This window comes from Terrapene carolina, unplaced genomic scaffold (genome assembly GCF_002925995.2).
Source record: "Terrapene carolina triunguis isolate 2854851 unplaced genomic scaffold, T_m_triunguis-2.0 Scaffold89, whole genome shotgun sequence".
NCBI lineage: Eukaryota > Metazoa > Chordata > Testudines > Emydidae > Terrapene > Terrapene triunguis.
The window spans coordinates 28,873,838-28,888,199 of NW_020664440.1; the positions used below are offsets into that span (position 1 = coordinate 28,873,838).

At 52.3% G+C, this 14,362-nt stretch overlaps 2 protein-coding genes across 2 annotated transcripts in view; both read right to left on the minus strand.

Moving 5' to 3' along the window:
* CTSW (cathepsin W) overlaps nucleotides 1-13,320 on the minus strand; it is a 16,928-nt gene extending 3,608 nt beyond the window's left edge. Inside the window, exons 1-9 of the mRNA XM_024210726.3 lie at nucleotides 13,119-13,320; nucleotides 7,758-7,877; nucleotides 5,240-5,315; nucleotides 3,466-3,566; nucleotides 2,836-2,911; nucleotides 2,514-2,627; nucleotides 2,119-2,264; nucleotides 1,250-1,346; nucleotides 239-319 (exon numbers count right to left, since the gene is read on the minus strand). Of these exons, the coding sequence (XP_024066494.2) occupies nucleotides 239-319; nucleotides 1,250-1,346; nucleotides 2,119-2,264; nucleotides 2,514-2,627; nucleotides 2,836-2,911; nucleotides 3,466-3,566; nucleotides 5,240-5,282 (658 nt within the window). The 5' untranslated portion in view covers nucleotides 5,283-5,315; nucleotides 7,758-7,877; nucleotides 13,119-13,320. The remainder of the gene's footprint in view (nucleotides 1-238; nucleotides 320-1,249; nucleotides 1,347-2,118; nucleotides 2,265-2,513; nucleotides 2,628-2,835; nucleotides 2,912-3,465; nucleotides 3,567-5,239; nucleotides 5,316-7,757; nucleotides 7,878-13,118) is intronic.
* LOC113406311 (bitiscystatin-like) lies at nucleotides 6,879-13,364 on the minus strand. The gene is made up of 3 exons (XM_026650456.1): nucleotides 13,119-13,364; nucleotides 7,758-7,877; nucleotides 6,879-6,887 (listed from the first exon to the last, which is right to left on the minus strand). Exons 1-3 carry the CDS (start codon nucleotides 13,362-13,364, stop codon nucleotides 6,879-6,881), a joined length of 375 nt encoding a protein of 124 aa, XP_026506241.1.
* Between the last annotated feature and the right edge of the window lie 998 nt (nucleotides 13,365-14,362).

Here is a 14,362-nt window from a genome sequence, read left to right on the forward strand (position 1 = left end):
GCCACTGACCCCAATCCCGACCCGCAGCCCCCTGCTACCCCAGCCCTAGGTTTCCCCTGCATACAGCCCTGCCAATGCCCCTCAATCCCTACCCACAGCCCCTGCTATTCTATTTTACCTCAGCTAGTAATAGCTGAGGATCTTCCTTAACTGCCCAACCCTGGAGCTTCACCTGCTTGCCCCAGTCAGGGTGAGGCCTTGACCTCCCTGCATTGGGCCTGGATGGTCCTGAGCTCACCTAGCTGCTCAATGGCCTCGTACGCATTGGAAGGCAGCCCTCCTCCGCAGGCATGGTCCAGTCCATCACAATCCACCAGCTCTGCAGGGAGAGAGACTGGCTCTTACTGACCTGAGGCTCTCAGGCTCCCATCCCCCGATGAACAGCCTCCCAGCTGGGATGCTCGTGGCCAGCTGGAGCCACTCCTGAGGCTCCGTTAGGGTCTCCCAAAGCTTTGCTGGCCTCAAAGCTGTCCCCATCCCCGGTTGGCTGCTCCACATCTCTCCGCCACAGGTGTTCAGCAGGTAGTGTGGGCCACTGGACTAGGACACCTGGGTTCTATTCCCAGTCCTGACACTGACCTGGGGCAAGCTCCTTCCCCCTTCTGTGCACATTTTCTCCCCGACCCCTGGTCTAGTTAGAATGGAAGCTCTGCAGGGCAGGGACTGTCTCATGGTGTCTGTCCAGCACCGGGGGCATGGGGCGACCTCAGTCAGGGTCTTGTGTAGAGCTCAACACGACAGGGTGCCCTGGTCTTGACAGGGGCTGCCTGGCTCTACCACCAACCCAGGCCTGGTCAGGTTTGCTGACAGTGCTGAAATCAGAGTGGAAGCTGCAAACATCTCTGGGGAGATCAGGGCACTGAAGGGGGATTAGCTCCCACCTCCTGACCCCCACCTCAAATAAGGAGTGGGAGGGGGAACCCAGCAACCAACCCCCCTTCTCCTCAAAGCAAGTTTGGGTTCTTCACTCTAGTGCAGGGATCGACTCTTAACAGGGATTTCTGAAGAGCCATCGTCTCAGGGAAACCAGCTAGGTCCAGGGAGCCTGGGAATCCGTCAGGCTCTCTGGGGCACCAGCCATGCCATGCACTCCCGCTCCTGGCTAAACAGCCCAGGACTCAGGGAGCTCCCCGTGTGGCAAGATTGGGCAGTGCAGGCTGGGAGAGCCACAGGGTCCTGGATAAGGGATCCCTCTTATTCCTGTCACAGCCCAGTCCTGGCTCCTACGCCACAAGTGCCAGCCACATACCCTGCTCCGACAGCGAGACAAGAGACCCCCGGCGCAGGAACCACTGTCCTTCCACATTGCCGGTGACAGAGAAAGCCCAGCAGGAGCCGCACATACCCTGGAAACACAAGGCCAGACAGATGATGGCCCACGAGTGACATGTCAGTGTCCCAAACCCTCAGACTCTCCCAAACCCCATCAGGAAATGGTGCGGGAATGCTGGCTGCAAGGAAACTCCCAGCTACTCCAGTCCTGGCCTCTCACAGCAGAGGGCATTGCCTGTGCTCTTTGGGATGAGACAGCGACAGCTATATTAGCACTGGTGGCATGACATCCCTGGAAGGGTCGCACGCAGGGATCAAACCCGCAACCTCTGGATCTACCTCCCTGAGCCTCTACAGCTTGTGCTAAACCAGGTACATTAGCTCAGAGGCATTAGCAGCCTCAGCCACTATACCTGATCTAGCCACTAGCGGGGGACAGAGTGCCACAACAGGTTATGTTGGCCTAAGCCAGAGGTGGGCCAACTACAGCCCACGGGCCACATCCCAGTCAGGGGCAGGGGTTCCAGGAGCAGTCAGGGGACAGGGAGCAGGGGGTGGATGGGGCAGGGGTCCTGAGGGGGCCATCAGGGAACAGGGGGGGTTGGATGGGGCAGGGGTCCGGGGGGGGGTGCTGTCAGGGGGCGAGAAGCAGGGGGGGGTCGGATAGGGGGCAGGGGCCAGGCCATGCCTGGCTGTTTGGGGAGGCACAGCCTCCCCTAACCGGCCCTCCATACAATTTCCAAAACCTGATGCGGCCCTCAGGCCAAAAAGTTTGCCTACCCCTGGCCTAAGCTCTGCAGCTGCTGCTGTCAGGGGAGGCGGGTTAATGTAGCCATGGAAACCCACCTGGTCCTTGACATCAGTGACAGCTCCATGCTCCCGCCAGTCCCATTCGGCAGGAGGCGGGTCACTGGGGATGGCAGCCGGTTTCATGGGCCGGGCCGGGAGTTTAGCCAGCAGCGGATTCAGGTACAGGGAGCGAAATTCCTCCTCTGAAATGAGACAGAAAGCAGCTGTGGAGAAACGCCCAGGACTCAGGAGACACAGGGTACTTGTCTATGATCTCCCCTGGCAGGGGGCGCTGCAGAGAGTGGGGCAGGAGCGCTACCTGTGGGGAAAGCTCCCAGCTACTCCAGCCCTGGCCCCACGTGCAGAGAGCGGGGAGCTCCTAGCCCTTCCCTGTAGGGTGTGCTGCCACGACTCCATGGGCACACCGAGCCCAAACCCATCGCCCCTCTCACCCGTCAGGTCGCTGAACTTGGTGACTCCATACTCGGCCGTGCCCTGGTCCAGCTCCTGGATCGTCCGAGCCTTTTCCAGGTTCTCCGCGAAGATCTGCAAACGCCTCTCGGCTTCTAAACAGGGAAACAGACCCAGGGAGTCAGAGTCATTGTGAGACAGGGAGCGTGTCCGAGATACGGGGGGCTCCCTGAAGTGTTGCAGGAGCCAGTGCAAAGGATTCTTAGGTGGGAAGAGCTGAAAGGGTGACAGGAGCTGGCTCGCAGGATTCTGCAAAGGTGGTGGGATGGGGGCCCAAGAGATATGCCAGCACCTGGGGCTCACCTCTTTCATCCTTGTAGCTCTTCTTGTAGGTGGTCAGGAAGTCTTTGAACAGCGAGATCAGCTGGACGGAGGCATTCTAGGGACAGGGAGGCAAGCGGCTTAGAGACCTGGAAGGCTGGAGGCGGTAACTCAGTGACTGATGCTGGAAGACGTGCCATCTGCCAAGGCCAGGCGAGTGCCTGGCTGCAGGGGGTGCTATAGACCCATTCTCAGCCTCCTCCTGTAGCAGGTCTGTCTCTGGAGCATTGCAGGAGGTCGGCCTTAGGGCTGGTGACCAGAGGAGGTGCCACGCTGAGGCACAGCACAGGGGCAGAGTGGCAAGGGGATGGAGCCAGAGGCCAGGGCGGTGGCATGGGGGAAGATATGAAGCAGCGTATCATGGGAGGGGACTGGAGAAATGCAACCCAGAGACTCACCCCGCCCCACGTGACATACTCCCCTAATCCAGGCCACATCCCCCTGCCCGACCCTGGGAGCAAGCGGCCTCATGTGTTCTAGTTCCAGCCCCACACACTCTCCCTTCTGGGATAGAGCCATGAGTTATCATCGGTAGAAGGGAGACCGGGGCCCGTCAAGAGACAGGACAAACTGGGCTAGAGAGGAGGAGGAGCGAGGCAGCCAGCCACCCACCTGGGAAAGGGCCTCCAAGCTAACTGGCTCTTCTGGTGTCTTGGCATGAGCCAGCTCCTCTGGCTCCAGGGATGCCACGTTTTGGACCTTCTCTGATGGCTCTAAACATAAGAGGAGGCAGCCGAGAGTACTGCAGTTAGCCCCAGTGCAGTTACTGTATAGATCTCATACGCCATGGGAGAACGAGGGCCAATGCCCATCTTCTTCACACCCAACAGCCTCTACTGCTTGCGCTAAAGGAGATCTCCCTTGGCTAGCAGCAGTAGCAGGTCCCTTATCCTGTTGGTAGCCATTGGATGACACATTCACTCTTCTAGATTCCCAGATTGGAAGGCCAGATGGAACCATTGTGATCATCCACTCTGACCTCCTGCATAGCCTAGGCCAGAGAACCTCCCACGGCCCTTCCTGCCTGCAGCCCATATCTGGTGGCTGAGCTAGGGCATAGATTTAGAGATGCATCCAATCCCTAAAAACTCGCAGGGACAGGCTGGATTCTTCATCACTTGGACAGTTGTTCCAATAGTTAAACCCCTCCCTGTTAAAAATGTTACCTCATTGCTAGCCTGAACTTGTCCGGCTTCAGTTCTCAGCCTTTGGGTCTCAATCTGCCTTTCTCTGCTGAACTGAGTCCTCTGCCCTCCAAACTCTCCTCCCTGGGGACACACTTACAGCCTGAGTTCAACTCACATCTTCATCTTTAAGGCTCTAAGGAGCTCAGTCTATGCACAAAAATTGTATTGCTTGAACTATACCAGTCTAGTTAATGTGGTACAACCCCCTCTGTGTGCATGCAGTTATACTGGGATAGATACGCGTATGCCTGTACAGTAAGGGGAATAAGCTATTCTGGGAAAGGCACCTTTACCCCAGGAAACTGCATCCACACTAGGGCTGGGTGGATATCACTATGACAGTGAAACATTGTCTACGTTATAGAGAACCACTAACTGGCATAGCTATACCAGGACAAAACGGGATCTACAGCAGGCCTTAGTCTCTCACTCCAGACAGGTTTTCCAGAACGGGAATCATTCACACCAGAAGCTGAAGCTGGACAAATTCAGACTGGAAACGGGAATCACATTTTTACCCGTGAGGGGAATTAACCATCGGAACAACAGACCAAGGGCTGGGGTAGATTCTCCACCACTGGGAATGTTTAAATCAAGACGAGGTGTTTTTCTAAAAACTCTGCTCTAGTTCAGCCAGGAATTAATTCAGGGCCAGCCTATGGCCTCTGTTCTGCAGGAGGTCGGATGATCACAATGGTTCCGTAGAACAGATGAATATTGTAGATCTTCTCTGAACCCTTTCCAAAGCTGTCACCATCTTTTTCACAGTGTGTCTGCCAATCTTGATGCAGCATCCCAGGAGTGGTCTCACCAATGCAGGTATCGCTGACATGCAGCCACTTCTGGGATGAGACAAGGCAGCTCTGCAACAGTGCACAGCAATGCTACACAGCAGGTGGGGAGGGGAGGACAAGGGGGGAATTAAGGTCAACAGAGTGGAAACAGCCGAGCTGGAGCCTGGCCAGGAGATTGGATTAACAGACAGCTATTTGGGAAAGTGCCAAATGACTCTTTAATGGCCAGAAGTGGATTAAAGCTTCCATAACCAGTTCCTTCCACCCAGGAAATACACGGTAAGTGGCCCTATGCCAAGTGTGCAGGTGGTGGAGGGGTGTGGCTTTGATTCCAGACTTAATGCTCTTGTTTACATTCTAGTCAGGATCCTTTAAAGGGATGACACCCATGCAGACCCGCCATACCAGCTGGACGACACTCCTGCTTCACCAGCTTCTGTCTGTTCATCCAGGGCTGACTCCAGACCTCAAAGTGACAAGACTTCCAGGAGAGAGAGAAAAAAAACAGGCCTTGCGTCAAAATTTCAGAAATGAACATTAGAGAAACCTGCCTGGAGGCAGCAGGGACGAGTGGATTGGCAGGGCATGGTGATGGGAGAGGGGTTCTGTTCCTGGCTCTGAGAGGACAGTGGGGTCTGCTGGGTTAGAACGGAAGGGCTGGGAGAGTCAGGACTCCTGGGTTCTATTATTACTTCTGCTCCTAACATGCGATGCTGGGGAAGCCCCTCAGCTGTACTCTGTAAAATGGGGCCACTGTTTCTCTAACTCCTGGATGGGGTGCATGTGTCTTAGCTTATTTGTAAAATGCTCTGGGACCCTCAGCTGAAAGGGGCCAGAGAAGAGCAGAATCCTTCCAGTCAACAGGCTGAACCCGAGTTACTCAGCTGATCCTCCACTAATGAAAGCTATAAAAAGATCCCCTAGTTACAGTGTGTTTGGGCTAATGCCAGGTCACAAGACAACGAATGAGAGGATTCAGCAGACAGAGGCCTGGCTCATGGGACTATGACTGGAGAGTCTGACACAGGACAAATACAGACCAGCAGGTCGCTTACAATGTAACCAGACTCCTGGGTTCTGTGTTAGTAACGTCCCTGTTTAGTTACAAAGCCATCTCCCAGAGCCCCAGCTCCACTGCCTGCTTGTGATACCCCATTTTAATACTTTAAGAAACTTGCACTGGTGTGCGTGTACATACACACGTGCCCTTGCTTCTGATTTCAACCAGTAGAAGACAATCAGCTGTGTGTCTTAGCCCCCATACTGTAAACACCCAGGAGCAATTCTCCTGGAGCTCAAGTGGTAGCGATGCTGCTTCTGAAATAGGTAGATCCCAGCTCTATCCTGCCACTGCTATGAAGTCCCCATAGTTTCTCCAATTCTCCTACTCTGACCCTAAGGAATGTGTTTGCCTGTAAGAGTGGTGTGTGCACAGGACAGGGGTGGTGGTGGGGGGGGGTCGCCCACAGAGTTCTCCCCCCATCATGCTTTGGGAACAACATCCCCTTCTAGAATCCCAATCGGGAATTGGAAAAGTCCAATCCCCAAACATCACTCCACATCTTACTGCATCCCAGATGAGACCTCCCTATGTGTCCACTCACTGGGATCGTAACTGTCTGCCTTCTCTTAAAGCAGAGCCGTGGAAACTACAGATCCCAGGATGCCATGCTCAACAATAACTGGCCTCCATTTGAATCAAGATGAAACAAGATATGCTGGGAGCTGCAGTACCCTCGGCCATACCTTCATACCTGTTCCATTTAATGCAAATTAAGTGTATCCTTTGGGCTCCTACCCAGTTGGAGATGTGGCCCGCGCCAGGTGTCCACGATTTCAGAACTCCTAGAGTTACTGGGGGAAGGAGAAAGGCAGTGATTCATAATATCTCTGCCCAGATTCTGCTCTCTGTGATAGCTGTGTAAATCCAGAATCACCTCATTCAAATCAGTGAGATGAATCCACACTTATCTTGGTGCACAGAGAGCAGAATCTAGCCCTAATTCCATGGAGGTCAATGATGTGACACTAGAGTCACACCAGTTTAATTGACCTATTAAGAGTGGGAGGATCTGATTACGTGGACCCTGTGATGAAACAGGATTTTTCCGTAATATTTTTATGGCCCCTATGTGTGCCTCGGTTTCCTCTACATTTAGTATGGGGGCCCAGGGGGGGGGGGGGGGGGGGGGGGAAAGGACTGTCTGTCTGAGCCTGAATGGGTCATTAAAAAGGACTGGCCGAGGGTGACCCCGTATCAATGGAGAATCCGAGAAGCCAGTGGCAAATCCAGTCACCAGGACACTGACACCTAACAACCAATGACCCAGATGGAGATGGATTTCCCCACCTCTCAGCAGGGAAGCTGAGCAAGATCACCCAGCTCCAGAACAAAAGACTTGGCAGGTGGGAGGTGGGGGGATAGGAACTGGCTGCTGGATGGAGTCTGGCCTCTTACCTTGGAGCTGATCAAGGACATCAGACAGAGAGAGACAGCCTGAACCTGGCGTTCGCTACAGCTTGCTGGGCTCTGCGCTGGCCAGAATGGACCGGGACTAGGCTTTGACCTTCATTTCTCTGTGCTCACCTAAGGACGGCCTACGCGGTGTTCCAGCTGACTAATAAACCCGACTGTTTTGACAACACTGTTTGAGTGTCACTGCAAAGGCTGGGCTAGGTACATTAACAAGTCCCTACCAGGAGTCTCTCTCAGCTGGACTCACTGAAGAGAGCTCACAGCGTGAAGCAGGAGTGCTGGAACCCCACAGGTTCAGTCTACAGAGGCGGTGAGATCCCCCGTTGGGGATCTGGTGCACTGAGGGGGTTCCTCCAAGAGACTGTGCCAAAGCTGGGGGTGTTGCATCAAGAGGGTGGATCTGTGACAGACCCAAAACAAAACCACAACCCAGCACCTGGTCCTTACTATTTGCTCCGGCTCCACTGAATTTTCACAGATAGCAGCATCCTGGTTTGTGAATCGGTGCTGGCTACACGGTGGCTTCAGCAGGGTCACATCCAGATAGTACTTGATCCCATTCACCACCTGCAGACAGAGCACAGTTCTCGGGTAGGCAGAGCATGGCACCGTCTGCTCCAATACTGCAGACCCCAGCCTAGAACTTAACATTCAGTGACAATAAATGGGGAACTGGTGAAGACAGCACACCAGAGTTTGCCTGTGTCCAGCAGCCTGGATAAAGATTCCCCTCTATATTCATTACAGCCAAGTTCTGGCTCATCTCTACAGCAAAGGATGCTACAGGGATCTTGTTGGGACAAACTTGGGTTCAGATTTCATAGCTTATTTCTTATACAGGCGAATATAAAGCATTTATAAAGCATGACCATTAGATCATCTACTCTGACTTCCCGTATAGCACAATTCAGAGAATATCCCACAGTCACCCCTGTGTTAAGCCCAATAACTTGTGTTTGGCTAAAACACCTTCCAGAAAGGCAGCCAGGTCTGGATTCACAGACATCAAGAGATGGGGAACCCACCACTTCCCTTGAGAGTTTGTTCTGAGGGTTAATCCCTAATTGGTAAAAATGTGCATCTTATTTTTAATGGCAATGTGTCTGGTTTTAACTTCAGCCACTGGTTCTTGTTCTGCCTTTCTCCACTAAAGAGCCCTTTAGTACCTAGGATTTTCTCCCTGTGAGGGTACTTTCACACTAGGATCAAGTCACCTTTTGATAATTTTGAGAAGCTAAACAGGCAGCACTCCTTAAGTTTCTCACTGTCAGGCATTTTTTCCCAGCCCTCTTCTCAGCACCCTCTCCAATTTTTCAACATTCTTTCTAAAATGTGGCCCCCACAATTGGGCGATTTACTCCTGTACTGGTCTCATCGATGCTACATACAGAGGTAACATGCAATCAGAAAGTAATCTACCAGAAGCAGTTCTTTATAAAAACAAAGATCTCCCAGCACTAGTCTGAAGTTTGAGGGTAGATCTGTGCTAAATTTGCAGATTTTAAGCCAGGAGGGGACCACTATGATCAGGCAGGAGCCTGACACAGGACAGAGAATTTCACCCAGTGATTCCTGCATCTAGCCCAATAACGTGTGGTTGAATTGGAACGTAACTTTTAGACCAGCCTCCAATATGCTAGCCAAACTTGAAAAGCAAAATTGACTAGAAACAAGAGTGAAACTGCCTGGTCTATTCCTCATTGTTCCGACCAGTAATGCAAAGACGTAAGTAAAATGGAATGTACCAACACATAGGGATGTAAAGACAATAACTGGGTTATCTCGAGAAGACAGTCCTGTGCTGGCCTAGCTGTGACTAACAGGGGAACATGAAGGTCCATTAGCAAGTTCTCTCTAAGGGTGTGTCTATGCTGCAGCTGGGAGGTGTAATTCCCAGTGGGGGTAGGTGTACGTGCCCTAGCATGATAAAAATGGCTAGCCACCAGAATGCAAGCCCATCTGAGATCCTAGGAACGTACCCAAGTGGCTAGTCCAAGCCATCGCTTGAGTACATACCTAGGATCTCCAACAGGATTGGACTTGGGCAGCAAGCCCAAACCACTGCCCGTGCCCCCGCAGACTCGCTACTATTTATGGCACGCTTGTTCAAGCAGAGCTAGCCTGTGCACGTCTGCCTGGGCTGGGAGTTACACCTCCCGCTGCAGTGCAGACATACCCTAATAGGATTTCCTCGTCTCTCGAGTCTCCTGCTAGCTTAGAATGCTTTGCCCTATTTTGAGTTCCGATAACTGGTTTATTTGTAATGTGCGAAGTGTGTGGATTAATTATTACATCTTCTTATTTACCAGCATCTGGAAGGGTTAATCACGTACTTTTGTACAGGGCTTCGTAAGTGGAAAGATGCTACATATTGTTAATTATGTTAATTAATTCCTGCTGGTTACAAATCCGGAATAGCAGGTCTGAATCCTCAGTCACACCACTCTGGCACTGCAAAGGGATCTTAAAGTTAGTAGTTGTATTAGTGTAGCTCCTAGGAGCCCTGGCATAGAAGTAAACTGCCCCTTGAGAATATCTCCTGTGCCAGTCAGGGTAGAGCTGGAGTGAGGGCTCCGCACTGACTCTGCTTCCAGCCCCCAGAGCAAAGGACGAGGCTGGAGCTCTCTGCACGCTAGCTACTCTCAGCTTCCAGGACCCACAGGGGGCCATGGGAAGCAGAACATATGTTATACCTAGTGCCGGGCAGCCTCGTGCACAGCCCCAGGACACTATGCCCTCTCTGCTCTGGAATAGGAAACCTCTGGCGCTGAGGGATCTAGAATGGAGTGCAAGATTGCAGAGGATGGGAGGGGGGGAAGGGTGTCTTCCCAGGGCTACCCTGCAAGAGAAACTTGCACAGGAATCGCCAGACTGGATCAGACCCAAAGTCTGTCTAGTTAAAATCCTGTTTCTGACAGTGGCCAGATGCTTCAGAGGAAGGTACAAGAACCCCACAGTATGAAGATATGGGATAACCTCCCCTCCACTCCATTAGCTCTCACCCTGGTCTCTAACAGAGATCAGCTTAAGCCCTAAAGCACAGGGTTTTATACCCCTTCCAAAATTGTTATCATTATGTAGGACACCTGTGAATATTCCTGATATCCATATAAATGGCCAATCCCTTTTTGAATCTTGCTAAGTTCTTGACATCAATGACTTCCTGAGGCAAGTAGTTCCAAAGGGTCACGACAGAGTGTGTGAAACATGTATTTTCTTTTATCAGCTTTTAAGTCAATAGAAACGTAGGACTGGAAGGGACCTACTGGGTTATCAAGTCCAGTCCCCACTATCACAGGCAACGCCCCATCATAGAATCCAGTCCAAAACTTATCCAGCTCCATCCTCAAACTACAGCTCTACCTTGATAGAACGCTGTCCTCGGGAGCCAAAAAATCTTACCGCGTTAGAGGTGAAACCGTGTTATATTGAACTTGCTTTGATCCACCGGAGTGCGCAGCACCCCACCCCCCGGAGCACTGCTTTACCACGTTATATCCGAATTCGTGTTATATCGGTTCATGTTATATCGAGGTAGAGGTGTAGCTGGGTTGTTTGCCCCGCACTGCTCCTATGGGGAGGTATTCCAGACCCTCCCTCCTCGGATGGGCACAAACCTTCTTCTCATTTCCAGCCTCAGTTGATTCCTGGCCAGTTTATCCCCATTTATTCTTCTGCCAACATTGTCCTTTAGCTTCAATAGCTCTTCTCCCTCCGTGGGGTCTCCCCCACTGTACCTAGACAGAGCAACCAGATCCTCTCTCAGCCTTCGCCTGGCCAGGCTAAACTAATCCAGCTCTTTCAGTCTCCTCTCCTAAAATCAGCTCTCCATTCCCTGATCATCAGCCTGGGAGCCCTTCTCTGTACCGGGCCAATTTGAATTCATCTTTGTTGAACATGGGTGACCAGAACAGAATGGAACACGGCATTTCAGATGACGCCTTGCCAGTGCCTTGTACAATGGCATTCATACTTTCCTATCTCAACTGAAGACTTTGCCTGATGCATCAGATTAGCTCCCCCTCCATTAGAGTATCTGGGTTTCAGATTAATTTTTTCTCACGTGTTAGCTGCAGATCTCCATGAAAAAGCTCATTTTTCTAACATGAATGAGTGTTTTGTATTATTTCTGTTCTCAACAGTATTTCCAGCTGCTCCCACTATTAGAATCTTCTGCAAGTTTCGTTCATGTGCTATTTCTCCTGAATCATCAAGTTAAATAGAGCCAGGCCCTATGGTACTAATTAGGCACCTCCCCAACTCGAACACCTTCCTGTTTATCTCCTTAGTCTCTTAGAGAACGTCCAGCCCAAATGACTGCGCTCTGATCCAAGCCAAATTGAATTAATTTTTCAATTCGGATGTTGCGAGAAACTGCAGCAAGTGTTTTTTGTAACATTCCAACCTAGGGCAGGATTCTCCGGGTGTCCATTTGTTTAGCTATGGAAATGATCGCATTTATCCGGGCAGGATGATTCTTTATAAACCTTTTGCTCACAAATCTGTTACTCTACAGAGGTTCCAATTGTTTCCTTCCCGTTATTGTACTAGGAAGGAAAGTCAGATTCACAGGGTGGTAACTGCCCTTAGAAACATACATAAGTAATCATACAAATTAGTAATTCCTCCCAGTCCACATAACCCAGTTTACGGCCCCAGTTCACATAATCTAGTCCACAGCCCCTTATCTAGTCCATATAACCCAATCCCCATCTCCCACAGTCCTTTTGCCCTGTACACCTGTCTATAACCCCTCACTCAGTCCATAGAACTCAAATGACACCAGCAGCGCTTTTACTGTACATTCTAGTCTTTATCCCCAGACCATACCCTCGTATAGGCCAGGCTATACCCCAGCATATCAACTACAACCCCAAGGGTCCATTTACCTCAGGGCCTGTCTACATTTAAAACACGACAGCAGTACAGATGTGCCACTGTAGCGCTTCAGGGTAGACACTACCTATGCCGATGGGGTTCTCCCATCGGTGTAGGTAATCCACCTCCCTAAGAAGCGGTAACTAGGTTGATGGAAGAATTCTTCTGTCGACCTAGTGTGGGCTACACAGAAACTTAGGGCGTGGATTTGTCACACCCCTGATCCACGTAGTTAAGATGACCTAATTTTCTAGCTAGACCAGGCCCAGGCCTCAAGCTGCAATCCCTATTCCTTTTGTCATTGCCAAATCCATGTAACCCAGTCCATGCCCCCCAGCCCTTTGCCCTGTATCCCAGTCCATGTACCCCAATATACCCCTTTGCCCTGCATGATCAATGTGTAGACCTTCAAGTCTACAACTCAAGCCAGAGCCTTTAGCCGTATAACACACACTGTGCCCCCCACTGCAGTCCACATAACCCAGCCCAGACCCCACTAGCCCTTGTACACTATACTCCAGTCCATATGTCCCAGCCTGTCCCTACGCACCCCACCGTCACGCCCTGATCTATATAACTCAGTCCATACCCCATCCACCTCCATCACTAGAACCCAGTCCATGCCCCCAGCCCCTCTGCCCTGTACCCTGCCTAGTCCAAACCCCTACGCAGCCGAGGCCGTGGCCATATGATGCAGCTTGCCGTCCTTCTGCGCCGCAGCACAAACCAGATCACTCCCCTGCCTGGCTCATATCACCCGGTCCGTGACTGCAAACACGGACCCACAGTCCGTTCTCCCCATCCCCAGCCAGGCTGCCGGACGCCGGACACCCCCGGCCCGGTCCGGCCCTGGCCCTGCACGCGCACCGCGCTCAACCCGGCCCGGCCCAATCCCTACCCACAGCCCAGCCCCGTACCCCGGCCCCTCACCTGGGCCTGCGCCCGCCGGATAGCCCCCAGCCGGGCCGGCCCCCCGCGCTGCTCCGCTGCCCGGCTGTAGCTCTCCAGGGCGAAGCGAGCCGCCTCCAGGGCCGCAGGGTCCAGGCCGGCCTCCAGCTCCCGCGGCGCCCCGGCCCCCGGAGCGGCCACCAGCGCAGCGGGCAGCAGGAGCCCGACCAGCAGCAGCTGCAGCATCCCGGCCGCGGAATGAGCGCCGCCTCCGCGTGGGGCTCGCATATGGGCTGAAGGGCGGGGCGTCCTGTTGCCATAGAGACGGGCCCGCCTCCTCTAGGCCGCCAGGGGGACCCCACTCTAGGGGATTGAGCCCCACCCATCCCTTCCCCTCACGCGCTGCTGTCCCCCACCCTACCTGGGTCCCCTCAGGGCCTCTGTACCCCAGGTGCCTTAAGCACCCTACATACACCCCTAGAGCCCCCTGCAAGCTGCTTCCTTCTAGGGACCAGAATCAGCCCCACTTCACCCCATGTCATGAGCCCTACATAGCTACAGCTAGCTGAGATTCCCTGTGTGCTTGATTACAGTCCCCTGCTTCTTAAAACTAAATATGCCCAGTTTTTAAAATCTTTCCTCATAGGTTTTCTAAGACTTTGGACTCTCTCCAGTTTGTCCACATCGTTCCTAAGCTGTGGCACCCACAATTGAGTATGGTACTGCAGCTGAGGCCTCATCAGTGTGAAGTAGAGCAGGACAATTACCTCCCATACAACACTCCTGCTAACACCCCAGAATATTAAGACTTTTTTGCAGCTGCATCACATTGTTGACTCATGTCCAATTTGTAATCAGCTCTCATCTCCAGCTCCTTTTCAGCAGTACAACCACCTAGCCAGCTCTTCCCTGTCATGTATTGGTTCATTTGGTTTTTACTTCCTAAGCATACTTTGCACTTGCCTTTACTGAATTTTGTCTTGATTTCAGATGAATACTTTAATTTGCCAAGGTAGTTTTAAGTTCTAAGCCTGTCCCCTACGTGAGCTGCCTGAACTACCTTAGGTACCACGGCCCATCCTCACCACCTGAGGATTGAGCACCTGCAGAGTAGAAGTGATTATGTTGGCCAGTGCTTCTGCCAATCTTCCCAACACAATGAGTGGCTCTTGGCTGCCAAGACACTTTCTTGTGATAAGATTTTTCTGCCCCATGGAATTTGCCCATACGTGGAATGTGCATTTCCAGTGTAATATTCAGCCATAGGGAGATGTGACAGCTCCAAG

What these genes read in the sequence shown, in the direction of transcription:
- LOC113406311 (XM_026650456.1), bottom strand. Translation starts at nt 13,364, where the DNA reads ATGCGAGCCCCACGCGGAGGCGGCGCTCATTCCGCGGCCGGGATGCTG. An exon ending in TCCGGCGGGCGCAGGCCCAG is followed by an intron (nt 7,878 to 13,118) that starts GTGAGGGGCCGG and finishes CTCTGTCTGCAG; the next exon opens with GTGGTGAATGGGATCAAGTA.